At 36.3% G+C, this 20,308-nt stretch overlaps 1 protein-coding gene across 3 annotated transcripts in view; it reads left to right on the top strand.

Annotated features, from left to right (window-relative positions):
- Window positions 1–1,780: 1,780 nt before the first annotated feature.
- LOC109075612 (sorting nexin-29-like) overlaps window positions 1,781–20,308 on the top strand; it is a 97,778-nt gene continuing 79,250 nt past the window's right edge. The window contains exons 1-3 of one of the 3 annotated variants that reach the window (XM_042767496.1): window positions 1,781–1,881; window positions 2,943–3,071; window positions 8,413–8,498. In XM_042767496.1, the coding sequence (XP_042623430.1) occupies window positions 2,971–3,071; window positions 8,413–8,498 (187 nt within the window). In that variant the 5' untranslated portion in view covers window positions 1,781–1,881; window positions 2,943–2,970. The remainder of the gene's footprint in view (window positions 1,882–2,942; window positions 3,072–8,412; window positions 8,499–20,308) is intronic. The other 2 variants (XM_042767497.1, XM_042767495.1) reach the window with 2 other exon arrangements.

Genomic DNA, 20,308 nt, shown 5'->3' with positions numbered 1-20,308 from the left:
AATTCGGCACGCTCACTAATTGTTTCATTATAACCAACAAAGTGTAAACATGATGTAAATGAGAGATTAATTGTGCAGTGCAAACAGCTTTTTTTGATTATAACAGGAAATTTCTCAAGAGTGTGTAACTCAGTGAGATTCCACTGAACTGAAGTGATTGAGTGCTTCAGTGATTATGAAGCACATGCTCTTTGTTCACTTTTTTTGAAGAAAAGTTTTAACACGCTTTAAGTTATGGGAGTAACAACTGTATTTAAATGAATAACTTGAAATTGCACTGATTGACAAAGTGATAACCATAGCAATGGATGTGATTGACAAAGTGATAACCATAGCAATGGATGGTTGAAAAATATATTAAAATTAGATCGAGCACGCTTGTTCTGTGTAATATGATTCTTTATTATTATTATTTTTTTTACTAACTTGAACACTTTAATTCTTTAAGCAATGTTTACTTAGTTCAAAAAAACTATTTAAATTATTTTTGATTGTTAATTTACATATTATTTTAATTATGGGTACCTTTGTATGGTCTTGTAAATATAATTTTTTTTGGAGTGTGTCTTGGTTTGGGGTTATTATTATTGAATTGATGGGTTTTTTTTTGCCTTTGAGTTTATTTCTCCCTCAAGGGTTGAAGTTACATTTTTGTGTGAAAGATGTAATTTGTAATTTTCAGGAGTTGCTTTTAGCCTCAGGTTTTTGGTTTCTTTAATTTACAGGGACAATATTTTGCATGCCTACCGCTGTATGTTTTTTTTTTTTTTTTTTTTTTTTTGTGATCTAATTTCTATCCCCTTTTCCAACAACTCATTTCCTGAGTGTATCACTTGGCCAGATTTATTACAGTAACCAGACTGAAAAAAAGACTCCTTAAAACAAATGTCATCCTTTTGTTGTAACCATTTACTGCAATTCGTTTTGAAAGGGACATTGCATATAAGTGAAGCGGTTTCTGATTACGCATATGGCTGCCAAATTGATCTCTGGTGGTCTGATAAGCTCTTTCTCTTAGAGCGACAGTAATTGAGCTATATCAGCTGTTCAAAGATACCAATGTTTGTTGTTCCTCAAAAAATAACACAAGACATCTTTGACTTTCTTTTGCTGAAAGTACTTTAAGCTTGTTAAATGTGGATCAGACCAGCCAGGTTCATATATATATGGCTCTGTCCAAGCCTGCGGTTCCTCTGAGATTCATTAAATGATAATAGCAGACTGATAGGAAGCGTTTCAGACTTTGTCTTTGGAGCCGTGTTTTTGGGGTTATCTTGGTTACCCAGTGCCAGGTCATCCAGCTTTAAGAGTGCAAACAACAAAGAAACTGATTCTCTCTTTCCTTTTCGCTCACCAGTCTGTATTAGACTGTAACCGATTGTTGCCATTTTTTCCATAATGTTTTGAAATGCTGTAATAATGCTTCCCAGTCAGAGCTTTATGTTTTCACAAGGCTAATGTGTTTTGAGGCTAAATCTGCTGAGGCTCCCCTTACGGCTGTGTTATAAATGCCTTACCCTTTCACGTCACCTTCATTTTAAAGAAATTAAAGTCTAGCTGGTATTTTTAAGCCTCGCACAGTTCTCTTTTTAGTTCTGTGGTGCTACACAAATGAAAAATGTCAGTGGTATAAAACAGTAACCCTTATTGAAAGAATGAAGAAGACAGGTGTGGGACATTAAATCCCACTGAGATATTGAGTCTTATTGTTCAGAAGTCATGTTTTTTTTCTGAGTCGGGTGAGGACAAAAGCCATTGTTCATTTTGAGTAGGTTTTGGTACCCTTGTAACATCAATTTTTTTTTTCTTCTTAGCTGAACTGCGGCAAGCCATTGTGGCCATGATGAACAGGAAAAGATGAAAACTCACTGAGCAGAACACGTAAGATTTTACTGATCATAGATCGTTTTCGTTATTCTGAAACATGAGCCTAACAAATTTGTATGGAAAATCTGTTCTTAAAAAGAGTTATTTTAGTTGGGAGTGATTTGAATGATTTTTTCAGAAATTTGTTCTGCTTGTGTTTTCATAGATGTTTTTTTTGGCATGTCCCACCTTGGTGTTGACTTTCTTAACTGTATTCAAACGATTTTTTTTTTAAAACGATACAGTATATTAATTATAATATAATCTTTAGAACTGATATTCAATTCCTTGTACTAAAATCTGTTAGAATAATAATTTATAAAATAATGATAATTTCATGTATTTTATTTGATTATTTAATTTTTAATTTGTTGATATTAATATTTTATAGGATGTGTATTGCTGACAAACTGAACACTATTTTTTAAATGTTTTGTGTCAGTAATTTTTTTTTATTTTTTTAAAGAAATTTTTATTATTATTTTGCAAAGATGCATTGATTTGATCAAAAGGTAACAGTGAACTTTTATTAAAATGAAAAATTATTTTTACAAAACTGTTTTTTAACTCATAATAATAAATATTTCTTGAGTGCCATGTTAGCATATTAGAATGATTTCTAAAGACTGTAGCGGTGGCTTGTCATTAAAGGAATAAATGATATTTTAATATATATTAAAATGAAAAAAGTTATTTTAAATTGTAATATATTTTATAAGATTGATGTTTTTTTGGTATTTTTTATCAAATAAATACACTCTTGGTGAGCATTCTTTTAGAAACATTCCCAACCCCAAATATTTGAACGGTTGTGTATATCAGGGTTTTTAACTATATGATAAATAGAAATAGAAAATAAAAAATAACTTGCATCATAACCTAAATATATAATACTGAGATTTCACTGAAAAACAAGAAACAAAACAAAACTTGAGTTTCAATGAATGTCGAAACCTTTTTTGTACCCTATTTGTGAAAAGTGCCAAGATGGGTAATTATCATGTGCACTTCTAGTCATTGAAAATGGGTCAGATGTGTGTGTGTGTGTCTTACTGTTGTTATGCTCTTTGGCACAGGTCTCTGCGCAGTCTCCTGGATGGAGAGATGGAGCACTCTGCTGGGCTCAGACAGGAGGTGGACAGCTTGAAGAAGAGACTGACTGAACTAGAGGAGAGACATGCAGCCAAAGTCCAAGCTCTCATGAGGTAATGTCACTAGAAACTAATCGAACAGTCTCACTTGAGACCGACTCTCAGTCTAGTCCACAATGCATTTTAAACCAAAACACCACCTACTTAGACAGGAAAAACAGCTATCTGACCTACATGTGAAGCACTGTAGATCCTTTTTTTTTTTAGTTAAAAAAATTAAATTGCACAACAATATCTATGCTGAACAATATCAAAGAAATAATTGAAAAATTTGTGCTTATTGTGATTTTTCATCTGACCAAATGTACAATGTAGCCGAGCATTTATTTTATGGACCTTTTTTAATTTATCTCACTAACTTGCAGCTTGCAACAACAACAAAAAAAAATCATACATTCGATGTCACAAACTTCAAAGACTTGAGCTTTGAGGTTGTCAAACAACCATATATGAGGCTACTCACTTTATGTTGGTTAATGTATGTATCATGATCCTAAAGAAGATAGATATATACCTGTTAGAGGCTAGCTACAGGTTAATTGCTGGCTAATGTTAGCATTGCTTAATATGAAATGAGGGGGTTTAGGATTTTCTGATGTTTTTTAAGAGGTGTCTTATGCTCCCTGAGGCTGCACTTATTTGAGCATAAATACAGTAAAAACAACCATAATTGTGAAATTGTGTTTCAATTTATACTGTTTTCTATTTCAGTACAACTTACATTTAAAATGTGATTTTAACTGAACCATTGACTAGCCATTAATTCAGTGTCACATAATCCTTCAGAAATCATTCTAATATGATTATTTGGTGCAAAACATATTAACATATATTATTATCAATGTTGAAAACAGTACTATTATTAATTTTTGAAATCATGATACTTTGTTTGAATTCATTGATGAATAGAAAGTTAAAAATTTATTTGAAACAAATGTTTTGTAACTGTGTGTGTGTGTGTGTGTATGTATATATATATATATATATATACATATATACTGACCACCAACTTTTAAATGGTAGAATACATTATTTGCAGTCCTTGTGTAGTACTTATATCTTATATACCTTATTTTTTCTTTTTTACAACATTTTTTAAAATTCTTTCTTCATGGTCAAATCAAATGTGGTGATAATATTTTGTGTTGTGGTCTTTTAAGTAAGGCTTATAACTCTTTGTCGAAGCATTTTAAAATGCCTGTGGTACAAATCAATGTCAGACAAGGTCTCGCTGAGACTAACCAAAAAGAATGACAAATGTTAAACACTGATGCAGTTTATTCACTATAAGATGATCAGAAAACCATTAAACATTTTGTGTATTAATTCACTTCAAGGATGAGCGTCATCAAATTGATTACCACTACTTAAGTAAACATGTTTTCCTGTCTCGTTGCTTCCTGTCTCAGAGTCTTGCAAACTCAAATGTTAAGAGTCCAGTCGGTTTTTCTGTCTCGAACCTAATCTGTCCCGGTCAATAGAGACTAAAAATAAGGTGTGGAAATGCTCGGTGCGGCTGTGTGCTCAGAGGAAGCACCTATGAGCCGTGCTCTTGGGCTTAGCTCCATTGATTCAGCCTGGCTCAGTGGGCAGTATTTAAGAAGCAGGATCCATACAGCAAGAGGCCAAAATGCTCTCATACTCACACTCAGGCTACAGTCAACACAAAGCTCTCCCACGCCGTCACGTCCAGGTTCAGCCGGACGAGCAGAAGCAGACGAAGGGATGGTTGTGGCAGCGTCTGACAGTCAGAATAATACTTTACAGAATGCTGCAGAGCTGCCAGGGTTTTTGTCTTTCTGAAGTGCTGCTGCATTATTGGAAGAGACATCTTGCTTTTGTGAGCATTTCATCAACTCTCATGTAGTGGTTCCTCAGGGGGATAATGTGGGGAGTGAATGAACAAGTTAATTTAGCTCAGTAGGAGGACAGCGGCCGAGAGCAGGAGGCAGGATTGTCAGTATGACGCTGTGTCAAAGAGAGGATTATGGGGGGAGAATACCACACTCGGTATCATGCTGGTGACATCTGCATCATGCCTGGATGGTGCATCCCTCCACTTGCTCTTCATCAGCCTGTTTAGACAAACTGACACAGGGTTGGTCTTGTTTACAAGTCATGTATCTGATTCTGAAGGGGCCGCCAGCCAGCTGTATTGTATCTTCCATTTGGTTTAGTCTTGGAGAATGTTCTCTTCTGATTGGCATTGAATTGTATTTGAACTCTGTTTTGGCTCAGTAATCGTCACATTTTGTAACACTTAAGATAATAGCAGCTGCTGCATAATGCCGGTTCTGTGTTTGACATTTTATTTACCTGTAGCCTTAGGGAGATGGAAATAGGTTCTGGGAAGGGCAGCGAGACTGCTGTCATGCATAGTCATGTCTAGGCCGTATATTTGCTGTGCAGAAGGAGCATCTGTGGATTTCTGCAAAATATAATTTTGCATTCAGCAAGGTTGATTTAAGTTGGCGAGGCACCACATACCTCTAGAGCAGGGATTTCCAAACTACTTCATTAATAAGGGTTTTACTTTACAGTGGTTTATTTTAATAGGTTTTTTTAATTATTATTTTTATGATTTAATACAAATATTTTCAATAGAACTAGATCATAAGGAACACTTTTGTTCAAATATTAATGATGCATTTATTGTAAATTAATCAGAAGTGCATATCTTCATTAGGCAGTTTATTTCATATTCATGTGACTTAATTAATAAAGTAAATAAATAACTATTAAATGAAATAAAGACTAAATTTTCTTGATGCAGAGGAAATTTTAATTAAATAATATTATGCAGATTATATATATAATACATATATATAAAGATTATATTTTGATGTGATTTTTATAAATTATGCATCAGAAAGTTAAATAAGCCAAAATACGTAATAAACAAATTATTAAATTTATAGAATACATTATAGAAATGTATGATGAATTGAATGATTGAATTTTATGAATTATTGGGAATTATGGGCATCTGTCGAACTTTGAGTTCTGCAACCAGAAGATTGTCTAGCAAATCCTTCGTAGCTCATGCTTCTTATAGTTTTTCTATGATCCAATTTTTCTACTACATTGACATTTAGGTGGTTCATTGTGGAAGAATGGTTTTTAAAATAACTTTCTCTTCTTGGTGCTCATGAGTACATGTATAGAGCACATAGCAGAGTGTTTTTGAATACAAAAAGAAAGACCTATTTCAGGTATTAATTGTTACAAGGCTTTAAAGTGAGAAAACACTGACCTGGTGTATTAAGAACAGTGGCCTTTTTGCATTAATTCTAGAACTTTCAGACTAATGCAACTATTACTTTGAAGAGAATGACATTATTTTAATGTTCAAGGTGGCACTCATTAAGTAGACCACTGAATGACCTATAAGCCCTTCAGAGGGACACCAGCAGTCCCCCTCTTGTGCTAGATGTTAGTCTTCTAATATGAATACACTAGCATGTGTGCATACTGTGACTCGCTCTGCAGGGGCAATGGAAGAGATCAATGTGGCACACCTGACTTGCCGAGTCCTCCCTATAGAGAAGCTGTCACTTATTAACTTTAATTAAATCGCCGCGGAATCGTGCGCAGCTCGCCAGTGCGAAAAACGACCGAGTCCCCTCCTTTGAGAGCCTGCCAGACGCCTTTGAATCTCCTTCATTCTCTCCCTCTATTGTAGGGTATGAAATGGGCAGTGATAAGCGAGTTACAAAAGGCGTCCTGGAGGAATAGGAAGGGATGTTTTTCACAGTAACACAACCTGGATTGATTCTGATTGATTTTCCCAAACCACCAGTAACAAGCCTTGTAAGCAAGCTCACACACGCACGCACACACACACACACACACACACACACACACACACACACACACACGCACACGCACACACCTCACTCCCCAGAACAGCCTTATTACACTTTGAGTAAAGCAGTTCTTGGAATTGAATTCAGTGGGGGGGCTTGCTGTGGTAGTCTCTCAGTGGGCTCCTCGTGCATACTGCACAAACATCCTGAATGTCAGGATAGTGTAAGATGATGTTAGTAATCCTTTATGCATTATTTTTCTGTAATGTCAAACTGGATTAAATTAGTTTCAGCGGTGCAGTTCTGTTTAATGTTATGGAAGATGCAGCGGTTTATTTATTTTTATTTGTTTCCTTTATTTAGCTAGGAAAATCTCATTGAGATATTAAAATCTCTTCTTCCAGAGAGACCTGGTCAAGACGGCAGCACATAAAGTTTCACACAAGACAAATCATAAAACAACATTACAAATGCTCAGTCACTAACAAGTGAAGAAACATCTCCAAATCTCCAATAAAAGAGTTTGCAAAAGACATTTAAAAGTATTCAAGGGTGGAACTACATCCAGTTTGAGTACATTTTGCAATTCCAAACTCAAAGAGCATGAAAAGAGAAAGCACTGTTATTACAAAAAATGGGGAAATTATATTTAAAGCACGGCTGTGAAGCAATAAAAATGTAAAAAAAAAATTTGTTTTGAAATCTCACGGTTTTCTGTGATTTAATAGCAAATAATCATGTTAAGTGCAGTTTATCACACCTAACATTAAAAATGTATGATCATAAACATATTTAAACACTGAATCCTCCAGTTGGTGTAGAATCATCATAAAGGATTTTAAAATAATATTTGTTTAACAGTGTCTTATTACCAACTGCTGTCAAGGACAATATTACTGATGTCAATACTAAAACATTAACATTTATTCATTTATCAGACGCAAGTGACTTGACTTATGAGGAATACAACAAGCCGATACTGCTAACTGTATTAATTTAATATTTTTCAGTTTCTGGGAATAAAATCAATATTTAGAGCCATTCAGCATTATATTTGGAAGTCATTTTTAACATAAATAGCAGGGATGTGCCAAGGTGATCTCTAGGGTTGGAATCTGGGCTGATATTTTTCTTTTTTTTTTTTCTTTTTTTTTTTTTTTTTTATTTAATTTTGGTCTTTAGTAATGAATATGTGTGTCTTTGTTGTTGTTGTATTTTGATGTTGGTATGGTTTTGGTTTTGATTTGAATTTGAGTGGGAGAGACAAAAGAAAGCTGATCGATACATCCCTAATAAATAGGCCTAAACTCCAAATTATCAGGCACTTTTTTTAGTAATTTATTAACAATGAACAATTACAGAACATGATCAAACTTATAACAAACTTTAATAAAAAAGTAACCTATTTAAGAATTTCAATTAATTGCATGTTTATCTTTGCCTTTATTTATTGTTCTCTGAGAGCCTGCTCATTTTTTTAATTTTATGTTAAATTAACATGTTTATAAATATAAAATATCTTCTTTTTGAACTCAGCAGCTTTTATGCCCATTTGATTTCTTTTATAATTTTTATTTTTATTATTTTAGGGAAAATGAGGTTCTGAAGGTCCAGCTGAAGAAATATGTTGGAGCTGTCCAAATGCTGAAAAGGGAAGGCAGCCAAGGCAATGACGGTAAGGCAGTGCTCTCATACGATAGCATGTTTGATGAAATGTGGCCAATTCATAACATACAGCCATTTTCATATACTTTTGGTGGATAGTAGCTTTAAAACTTTTAAAACTTGTAACCTAATAAAAACCACCTTATCAAAGTCAGACACATTAACATGAAAGATTTTGTGGGGAAAAAGACTGTTAATTATATTTTTGTGTAAAAAAAAACCAAAAAACAGTTATCTGTGCAGTGATGCGTTGGATGTGCAGACATCCCAAGCCCCTGGAGGGCTTAGAAGGGTCCCAAAATTTTCCTAATTAAAATTTTTTTTGAAATATTGGATTGCAGTTGTTTTTTCGCTTCTGCAGACTATTAGCATGTGTGTGATGAATGACATGACAACCCTCAGTGGGATGCTGTCATATGTTTGAACAGCCTGTGTCTATAATTTCACAGTTTTTTCTGCGATTTGGTGGTAATTTCAATTATCTCTACATCATTTCATCAACAGCTTGCATCAGATGAATATTGTAAGATTTTTCCATGCAGTAAATTCAGTGTGGTAGCACGCTCTTATATGCAAAGTAAAAGTGTGCCTTACAGGAGCTGAAATGCGAAGCGTTTTTCAAAATTCCTTTTGGGTTGTTTACGTCTCAGCCCTCCTATAAATCCAGCTAACTGGGCGATGCACACCCATCACCAACTGGTTGTGAACCTTTATGATTGCGCTTTATATCTCTTTAATGGATTTGACAAACATGCTCATCTTCACAGATCAGTAGTTGCAGCTCTTACAGCTCGTCATTGCGTTGCGGTATTACAGTATCAGTCAGATCTGTGTGTGGAAGTGAGGTCCCACAGGAGAGTAAGCCTCAGAGAAACCCCCAACGGATGCCTAATAAAGAGTTTTATACTGCTGGATCATGCTACGTGTGCCTGCTCTATTATGGCTCCACCATAATGCACCAACAGCTCTATTGATGCATATTTCCCCATTTGCTTTCTCTCTGGCTTACTCTCTCTCTCCATGGTTGCAAGAAATAATACTAGAATAATAGAGGTGACTACATGCGAGTCTAATGCTCTATTCAAAAACCTAGTGAGCTGCCTATGGAGGCTGCATTTTAAAGCATTGAAGATGTGCTCCCAACTTGATGTTAGGCATTGTAGTTCCTTGCCTTTAACCAAATGTTATGTTTTAGACACATTTTATCATAGCATTGCATGTATCCTTCACAGAAGATGCATTCCCAGAATGCATTGTGACCAGCTCAAGTGAACTCGATTAAAGTAGTTCAGTGTAAACAAATGATTTTTCAAATGTTTGTGAAAATTTAATTTAATTAAACTATTAATTTCTTTTAAAATTAATTTAATTATCAAAACATGTATCTAATAAATTTTGTTTTGTTGTGTTTTTTTTTGCAGTTTTTCTTTTTTTGTGAAATTTGTGAAAGTCAATTTCTGAATGACTTCAGTAATTCCAAGTAGAAATTTCTCAATTCAGTTTTTTTTGTTTTCACCACAAAACAAAAAGTAAAAAAAGGTAATTGTGACTTTTTATATCACAATTCTTTTTTTCCTCGCAGTCGCAAGTTTATATCTCACACTTCTGCCTTCATCTCTAAATAATGTGTTGATATCTTGCAATCGCGCAATTCTGCATTTATATCTCTTTATATTTTCGACTTTATATTTGCAGTTCTGAATTGTGAGGAAAAAGTCTGAATTGTAAAAAGTATAATTGATAAAAAGTTGCAGTTACCTCTTTCATTTATTTGTCCTGTGGTGGAAAAAAGCTTCCATACTTGGTTACTCTAATATGAAAATTTTTTGTTTTTTGTTTTAATACAGCATACTGTTTTAAGTAAATAATGACTGAATTTTCATTTTCAGGTGTTTGATTTGTTGTAATGCTTATTACTGAGCTATCATAACTTTGCATAGTACTAGCATCAAACTATTTAAGTCTACACTATTCATATGGATCACTGCCTATGTAGAGCACTCAGATGTGAGGTTCTGTGACTGTTAGGATGCTGGTCTGTGTAGGCTGTATACAGCATTGCAGCTCACTAGATTGTAGTAAACAGGGCTTAAATGATTCCTCCCTCCATGTCTTCTGGGCTAATGATGTGTCCGTACTGTACTCTGACTTTGATGTTGAACAGCAACTGAAAAGGATGGTAGGGACACATCAAACTGATACACAAGCACACAATACAAGACTTTTTCATGTCCTGTCAGACTGTGCGCACATGATATGAGCTCTTTTGAAAGTTTAGCTTTAATGATAGTGTGCTCCCGATGTGATCTTAGGTGAACCCACGCTTCTGAGATCATGATATTTTTAAAAAGAATTCCTTGTGACTCCCTAATGTTGAACTGCTATCAGGTTATTGCAAGTGTTTGATTAGAGCATGCAATTAGATAAATGCCTCGCTCCACCAAAATGTGAAATTAAAGAATCTTTTTCATTCCCATATCAAATATCCTTTTATTAGGCATTGGAAGTGAACAGGAAATCATGCAAATGAAGAGAGGTTAAGTGTCTTGACACTTGCAGAGGCTGCAAAGAGAGCAGAAACAGCTGGGGTTTTTCGTTTTTTTTTGGGGTTTTCTCTTTTTATTTCTGGTGAAATGTGGGTGTAATGGGTTGTGGTATGTTCTGGGCTGAGAGAACCCTACATTTGTCTCAGATGATGGATTGTAGTTCTGCGGCTCGTTACAATAAATAAATCTTTGTCTGTGTAGGGTGAAATAAGAATCTACAGGAATGGGTCACAGTGCTTGACTAGTTGTCCAACAACCAACTAGTCGATTATTGTGGTCAGCAGTTTGATCTAGATCCCTTGCCCTTTTTTTTTTATATATATAAATATTTTTAGCAGTCGTTCTCTAATTAGCATTCTAACACTGTGCTGTTTTTTTTTTTTTTTTTTTTTTAGCTGACAGTTGGCATCATTTCAGAAAAGTTAAAAAATTGTTTCATACTTTTCCATTCTGTTAGTCTAGCTTTTTTTGAACACAAGAGCCCCTTATTAGGGACTTTTGCAACTTTTTTTTTTTTTTAAGACATTTATACTTATATTCAGCAAGGACAATGATCAAAAGTGAGAGTAATGACATTTACATTGTTGTTCTTTTTAAATTTTTATTTTTAAAGAAAAAAAAAAGAAAACAATTAAGCAACAGCCGTTTTCAACATTGGTAATAAAAATTAATGTTAATATTTCTTGTGCACCAAATGAGCATATTAGTATGATTTCTGAAGGATCGTGTGAAAACTGGAGTAATGGCTGCTGAAAATTCCGCTTTGCCTTCACTGGAATAAATGACATTTCAAAATGTATTAAAATTGTAATAATATTTCACAATATTACTGTTTTTACTGTATTTTTTATCCAATAAATGCAGCCTTTGTTAGCTTTAGAGACTTCTTTCAAAAACATTTTAAAATTTTACCAACCTCAAACATTTGAATGGTAATGTATGAGTTGGGGGGCATGATTAATTGTGTATTTTTTTTTCTTTCAGTATGTAGATATGTAATTAACCACACTAAATTAATATCACTTTAATTTACATAAATGTTTTTAAATGCACTTTGAAAGTTGTTTCTTGTGGTTAAATTATACTGTGCTGAAATCCTTTACCTAATTTGGTGTTTGCAGTCAAAAGTGATCGGCCTTTTAAAAATACCAAACCTGTGCTAATTGAAAGAAAACAAGTTGATAAACAGATTGCTTGTAAATTCAATCTTTTGTAGCCTGATAATTTTTAATCTTTTTTTTTTTCGGTGTATACTTCACAGTAAGTAGTTAGTTCTTCATCAATTGTAGTGTACACTCTCAAACTATTCATATGCTGCCCAGGTCTATCACAGTATGAGATTTTGGCACTCAAATTGCAATGGAATCCTTGCTTCATCACCCCTCTTTGACTTGTTATGCATTCATTACAGAGCCTCTGACAGGCTACATGAATCTTAGCTCAGGAAATGGATCTGGGTGCTATTTAAAAATGAATAAACGTGCCGGGCTTTCGCCTGTCTCCAATGACAGCCACAGTTAATGAGTCAGTGAAGGCCATTCTTCACTAGTGCAGCCAGAAAAGCGTTAATAATTTCATGTTTCAAATTCATTACACGGCGGATTGTATTTACTCTTCCCTGTTGGGAAGTGAAGCCGTTTTGTTGTTCGCGCCTCTGCTTTGGTAGAGAGGTGTAGATGAGTGTGCAGCCGTGTGTGGGTAATGTGGGTTATTGTGTTTACTTTGACTTAATGCGGCTCCCCATTGTGTGTGAGAGAGCTTGGTCTTTATTAATCAGAGGGGTGCGTTCACAGCAGAGCGGAGATGAGCGGCGGCGTAGGTGGGGCCAGGTGGTCTTCGGCAAGGGGGATGACGTACCTGATCACCTGTTAATGAACGGTGTTAATGAACATTTTAATCATCGCCCGCAGGTTAAAAAGGGACCTCATAACTCTCGGCTCAAGTCATGTCCGTTATTGCACTGCCGTCGTGCCTGAAGATGGAGAGGCCGGGCAGGTGTACACCAGATACCTCGGTGGGAGCCCCTGGACAGCGATGGCTTTTATTGCCTGTGGTTATTTTTCATTTGCTGTCAAGCCATCCTCCGACATCTCCACAGATGCGCCCCTCCGGCGACAGAGCGGGCGCTCTAGTTCTTGGCTATGGTGGACCTCGAGATCTCCACTGACAGTCAGAGTGTGATGCCGGCACTAATTTGTAATTCGGTCCTGCTGTGCCACCAGAGAGAGAGAGAATCAGACAGGCGAGTAAAAAGGGCAGAGGGTGGACTACATTTGCCCATCATTACTCAAGCCGTTATCTCAGTGAGGTTCAATCTCAAATAAAAAGCACAAGGCGAGACAGGTGAATAAAGACATCAGAATGAAAACTCTTTTGTCTGAGCTGTTACAGAAGTAGTGTAACAGGATTTTTTAAACACTACACTATTCTTCTGCATGATGCCAGCTCTGACAACTCTGAATTGATAAAAAAACATCTATTAATAGGATATAAAACTTTAAACGAGTATTAATCATAAAATCTTCATTGGTAAAAATAATGTGTTGGATTTACTTAAATTATAAATGCACTATTTTTGCATCACATTTTTCAAAATGTTCAAGAAATGCTTTTTTACAGTTATTTTATAATGTTTCCTGATGTGCAATTATAGTTGGTGCTGTCAATCGATAAAAATAAATCAACTAATTAATCACATTTTTTCCTGTAATCGCGATTAATCGTGATTGATTCCGTCTAACATTAACGTTTTTAATATACTTCTATATTGCAATAATTTCACATTTAAATCTTTAAATTAATGTAGAAACAACATAAAGAAAGTATATTTTTTATATTTGTTTAATGGCATCTTTTTTTATGACTGAAGGTGAGTATCACTGATTACAATACTACTGATGTTTCTATGAAATAATTTTTTTCTTTCTAATATTTAACCATTGATTATAGCTATTCAACATTACAGTATAATTGAGAGCTATCAATTTTAACATTTATTAGACTTATTAGAAAAATAACTTCTAATTTAAGTGAACTTCACATAAACCCATCATAATAAATGTCATATTTAGCTACCTGTGCCCTTCAACAAGTATGAAATAAACAGAAATTTAATAAAGTTATCAAACAATAAATTAAATAAGATTAAATATAGATAAATCCTTAAAGCTACAAAAGTTATTGATTTCCTCTGTTTTTTAGGGATGCACCATATCTGCCACCATATCGGTATCAGCCAGTAAATGTACATTTTTACTGTTATCGTTATTGACCAAATAAGAAAATTTGCTGATAAATTAAAGAGCAGGTCATATGGGGTTTCGAAAAATATCTTTTTGTTTTGGAGTTTGTAACGTAGCTATCATTCAATGTAAACAGTCTGCAAAGTTGTTAATCAAAAAAGTGCATGATAAATAAAGATATTGTCTCTCAAAAAAAGTGGGATCCAAAAAAATATGTCACAAGGTAACTTATCTGCATAATCCCTGCCTTCCTGTGAAATACAAACACTCTGACCTGCCCACAAACAAACCTCTGTTAGTTAGTGTGTTTACATCATGTCGAGAAGATGCTGTGTTTTTTGGCATTCAAAGACAAAGAATTATCAGTTATTGGTCAAAATTTTTTTTTTTTCTTTCTTTCTTTTGTTCTTTGATTAACAGACATCACATTTTGGCTCCTAGCTAAATAATCCTAGCTTCGAATCTGTGTTAATTTTAACATTTTTGCATGTGAAATATGAAATAAGTAGGGGCGCACGATAAATATCAGCCGATAATTAGTGCGCATCAGCTGTTACTACACAGAGCCATTGTTAACTGACAAGCTGCGCAAATCCAAGTTCATTATCAGCGTGGATTTGCGCAGCTTGTCAGTTAACAACGGCTCTGTGTAGTAACAGCTGTTCTATGTGAAATCACGCACCTGATGGAATTTACCGCTGATTAGAGAACCGGCTTTACTGACGAGATGCACATTAATTATTGGCCGATATTTATTGTGCACCCCTAGAAATTAAGCAATTATTTCAGCAAATCACTGATATCTGAAATTTGCCAAATCACTTAAATTGCTTTTCTATTTCATGACCCAAGTAAATTCAGCTTGAAGCATTTTTATGTAAAATAAATGAGAAAACCTTTGTTATAAGTACACAAATATATGAGTTCATTCAACATTCTTTCCTATCTATTACATTCTATTTATTCATATATACATTCTATTCTTTACTAAGTAAATTCAAGTTGTCATCTTAACAACTTAGGGTCTTTTACATAAAAAAAAGAGTTGAACCAACATAAAACCATCATAAAAAAAAATTGAACCGACATAAAATTTTCATTTATTTTAGATCTAGAGCAGGTCTGTCTATCCTGCTCCTGGAGGACCAAGATCCATCAGAGTTTAGCTACAAACAACTCTAACAACTACAAGCTTCTCAAGTTTCTAATGAGTATGAAAACCTTTATTTGCTCTTTAATTAGAGTTGGAGCTAAACTCTGTAGGTTTGGACATTCCTGATCTTCAGCTATTGAACAATATTGGTCTGTCTAGTGCTTACAGAAACTCTTTCAAATGGTAAACATAACAGCAATAAACACTAGCAGGTCTTTACTCTCACTAAAAAAAAAAAAAAAAGTCATCAAACACAGAATTTTCTAAATTCAAAATTCTGGGTTTAATGACTTTCGTAAAAAAAAAAAAAAAAAAAAAAAAAAAAAAAAAAAAAAAAAAAAAATATTGTAGTAACTTAAAATTGCGCAGTGGGTTTATAGTATTAAGTTAGTATAATAATATATATCAAAATAATGTTGCTAGTTAAACGGTTTAATACAATGAATAAATTAGAATTTTATCTTGCTACCATGCATTGATTTAAGTTATTCTAACCCAAACTTTTGAAAGACTTTTGAAAGTGTATATTTCCAGATTTGCCTGTAGTATATGAGTTATCGTTTAATAATGTACTAATAAATCAGTATTGGCCGATATTGGATATTTAATGTATATTCTCATTTCCTCTTTTTTTTATGTAGATTACCTTTGCCACAATCTAATTCTTACTTAAAGTTAATCTTTAAAAAAAAAAAAATTTAATGATTTATTAAATTAATTATTTTAACATGCAATCCTAAAATGAATATCCATTTTTCATACTATACATTATAATGTTGTGATACCTACCTTAATTAAGTGGTAACATTTTAAATAAATTGATTTTAGTGTTTAGTGTTTTATTTTATATAATAATAAACTATTATTTTACATAATAGTAAAGAATTTAAAATTGGTCATTTATTGGTTATTCACCATAACAAGAAAATAATGATCAGCTTATTGGTATCTGCCTCAGTTTTAATATCAGTGCATGTATTTCAAGACATAAATATCTAGATACTGTATTTATCCAGATATTTCAAGATGCAATCATTATATACTGTAATTGTGCAAGAAAATAAAAGCTATTTACTTCACACACAAAGTAAATTGTTGTCAGGTGAAATGTACAAAATATTTGTAGCATATTGTTTGAAATATGGGCTTCTTCTTTGCATTGTTTGTGTGGTTTGGAGTCTTGCTCACTGCATGTTCTCATCCCATCTCTCAACACCATCTAGTACGAACAAGATCTTTAAGTTGTTATGTTTATGACTTGGCTGTTTTCTCTCTGTAGCATCACTGACTTTGTGTTGTCTTGCACAATGACAGCTATACAGTGAGGGTGAAGTAGAGGGCAACAGATTGTACACAGCACAAGGAACCAATGCAACAGTTGCTTCTGGTGAGTAGCAGCTGCTTATCTGACATTATTCAGATGAAGTCGGACTTCAGAGGCCTATACCATGCTGAGGCCCTCCAGGAATGCTCTGCGCTTGAACAGACCTGCGCTCATCAGAGAAGCAGCTTGGTGCTTCTGCTCTTATCAAAGCAGGGCTGGCTGTTCTGCCTTTCCCCAGGCCCTCCTTCAAAAGGTGTGAGGAGATAAAGAGTAAACGCAGGTGCTGCTTGTATCTGGCCCATGCTAATGTGCCTCTCAGCGTGGTGACTTAAGCTCTTCAACATGCATGATGGTTATCGTGATTAATTGAACCGTTTCTTGTTAACCTAGCAGCCAGACTGAGGAGGTGATAGCTGCCGGCAAGTTTTGCACTTGATAAGCTTTTAGGAGACAGAACTTTTGTGTTTGTTGTCTTTTTATGCATTACTAATTGTAAACTAATAAGCATGAGAGTTCTGTTGCATTATAGCTGCATCAAACTACAGACAAAATTAAAAAATGGTTTGTGGGTCGCCATAACATGAATTTGAAATGAATTGTGTGCATTGCTGTATGCAATCTATTTTACTTGCATTTTTCGAGTGAAACGGGATATATGACAAAAAGAAAATGTAGGGGGAGTTTATCCATCAGGAATAACTGAAACACAAGTATTTTTAAAAGAAGAAATTATTACAGTACATGCTGAATGAAGAGTTTGAGGACTTTATTTGTTTCTTTGACTTTCTTTGGAATGGCTCTGATGATTGGAGCCAGGGCTGTGCACAGACCTTTTGAGGGGCATGTGCTGAAACTGAAAAAGGGCACCCCCCTCCCTTTTTTAATATCAAGATTATTTAGTAAGCCTGCATAAAAGGAAGAAATGGTCACATCTTCATGACAAACTCAATAACACAAAATAATAGTCTCAAAAGCTTTAGATTTATTCACGATTATAACAACCATAATAATAATATTAGATAATTAGATAATATAGATAAACAGGGTTTTAAGGGATTCTTTAAACCTAATTAAAACAGCAACCTTCTGTGAGCCATGTGCTTGAAGATGTTTTATGACTTCACTGTGATCCACTGGGATGTCCCTCTCCCATATATATTCTCTTTTTTAGCTATTCTGTTTGGTTTTATAAGCTAATTTGTATTATTTGGTTAACATGATTATGAATGACATTGAGAAGAGGGGAAGGTGAGCAATGAGTCAGTATATGCCGAGGGAATATACTGCTATACTGCTCATTTCAGTGTACATTCCCCCATTCAACATCACCAGCAACAGGAACGACGCACTTAATGAACTGTACCAACACATCAGTGAGCAGCAGACAGCACACCCGGATGCTTTTCTCATCATAGCTGGGATTTCAAACCATGCTGACCTTAAGAGTGTGTTTCCAAAAATACACCAGCACATCAACTTTCCAACACGAGGTAATAACATTTTGGACTTTTTGTTTACACCACACAGAGAGGAGCTTACAAAGCCCCCCCTCCCCCACCTCGGAGCCTCAGATCACATCACTGTTATGCTAATGCCTGCATACAGACCACTCATTAAAGTCGCCAAACCAGTTTTACCAAACAGATTAAAGTGTGGCCAGAAGGATCATCAGAGATTCTTCAGGACTGCTTCAACACAACTGCCTGGGACATGTTTAAACAGGCTGCCACATGCAATAACACCACTGACCTCCAGGAGTACTCAGAGACTGTTACTGCCTACATCAATAAGTGTATTGATGATGTAACGATCACAAAAACTATCACTGTCCGGGCCAACCGGAAGCCATGGGATGACGGGGGAGGTCTACAGACTCCTGAAGACACGGAATGCTGCCTTCAGAGCTGGAGATGAGGTGGGCCTGAGAACAGCTAGGGCCAACCTGTCCGCGGCATCAGAGAGGCTAAGAGACAGCACTCCAGGAGGATAGCTCACCAATTCAGCGACAGCAGAGACACTAGGAGCCTGTGGCAGGGAATACAGACCATTACGGGACTACAAGCCCCCACCACGGACCTGTGACAACAACATCTCTCTGCTGAACGAGCTGAACACCTTCTTCGCTCGCTTTGAGCAACAAAACAGCACCACTGCACAGAAGACTCCACCTCCTCCCGGCGACCAGGTGATGACTCTGACCCCTGACAGTGTGAGGAGATCCTTCAGCAGGATCAATGCCCCGCAAAGCTCCGGGTCCTGACAACATCCCTGGGCGTGTACTGAAAGACTGTGCAGCAGAACTCACTGATGTCTTCACAGACATTTTTAACATCTCACTGAGTCGGGCTGTTATTCCCACATGCTTTAAAACTACCACTATCATCCCAGTCCCGAAGAAGCCATCTCCATCCTGCTTCAATGACTACCGTCCTGTTGCACTTACCCCCATCCTCATGAAGTGCTTTGAACGGCTAGTCATGCACCACATCAAGTCTGCCCTCCCCCCCCTCCCTGGACCCCTTCCAGTTTGCATATCGGTCCAACAGGTCGACCGATGATGCCATCTCCACTGCCGTCCACTCAGCACTCACCCATCTGAATAAAAAGGACTCTTATGTCAGAATGCTGTTCATAGACTTCAGTTCAGCATTCAACACAATCATCCCTCAAACAGCTCATTCACAAACTGGTCGAGCTGGGGCTCAACACTTCGCTGTGCAACTGGCTGTTGGACTTTCTGACTGGAAGACCTCAGGCAGTACGGGTCGGCAGCAAACATATCCAGCACCATCACACTGAACACTGGGGCCCCCCAAGGATGTGTGCTGAGCCCCCTCCTCTTCACTCTGCTGACCCATGACTGCACACCGTCACACAGCTCCAACCTCTTCATTAAGTTTGCGGATGACACGACTGTGGTGGGTCTCATTAGCAAAAGAGATGAGACAAACTACAGGCGCGAGGTGAGCCGCCTGGCCGGGTGGTGCAGTGACAACAATCTCTCTCTGAACGTGGGAGAAGACGAAGGAGATTGTTGTAGACTTCAGGAGAGCACACACTCAGCACGTTCCTCTGACCATCAACGGTGCGACTGTGGAGAGAGTGAGCAGCACCAAGTTCCTGGGTGTGCACATCACAGAGGACCTCTCCTGGGACCGACAACACTGCCAGCACTGGCCAAGAAATCACAGCAGCGTCTCTACTTTCCTCCGCAAAACTGAGGAGAGCCAGAGCCCCACCCCCCATCATGTACACATTCTACAGAGGCACCATCGAGAGCATCCTGACGAGCTGCATCACTGTGTGGTATGGCGCCTGCAACGCGTCCTGCCGAAAGACTCTACAACGCATAGTGAGAGCAGCTGAGAAGATCATTGGTGTCTCTCTACCCTCCCTCCAGTGACATTTATGGAACACGTCTCACCCGCAAAGCCCTCTGCATCACAGGTGATCCCACTCCCACTCACCCATCACACAGCTTCTTCAGCCTGCTACCATCAGGGAGGAGACTGCGGAGTCTCCAGGCCAGGACCAGCAGACTGAAGGACAGCTTCA

The sequence above is a fragment of the Cyprinus carpio genome, chromosome A12 (genome assembly GCF_018340385.1).
Source record: "Cyprinus carpio isolate SPL01 chromosome A12, ASM1834038v1, whole genome shotgun sequence".
Classification (NCBI taxonomy): Eukaryota; Metazoa; Chordata; class Actinopteri; order Cypriniformes; family Cyprinidae; genus Cyprinus; species Cyprinus carpio.
Note: the sequence above shows the minus strand (reverse complement) of the source record. Positions and strands in the feature narration are given on the sequence as shown.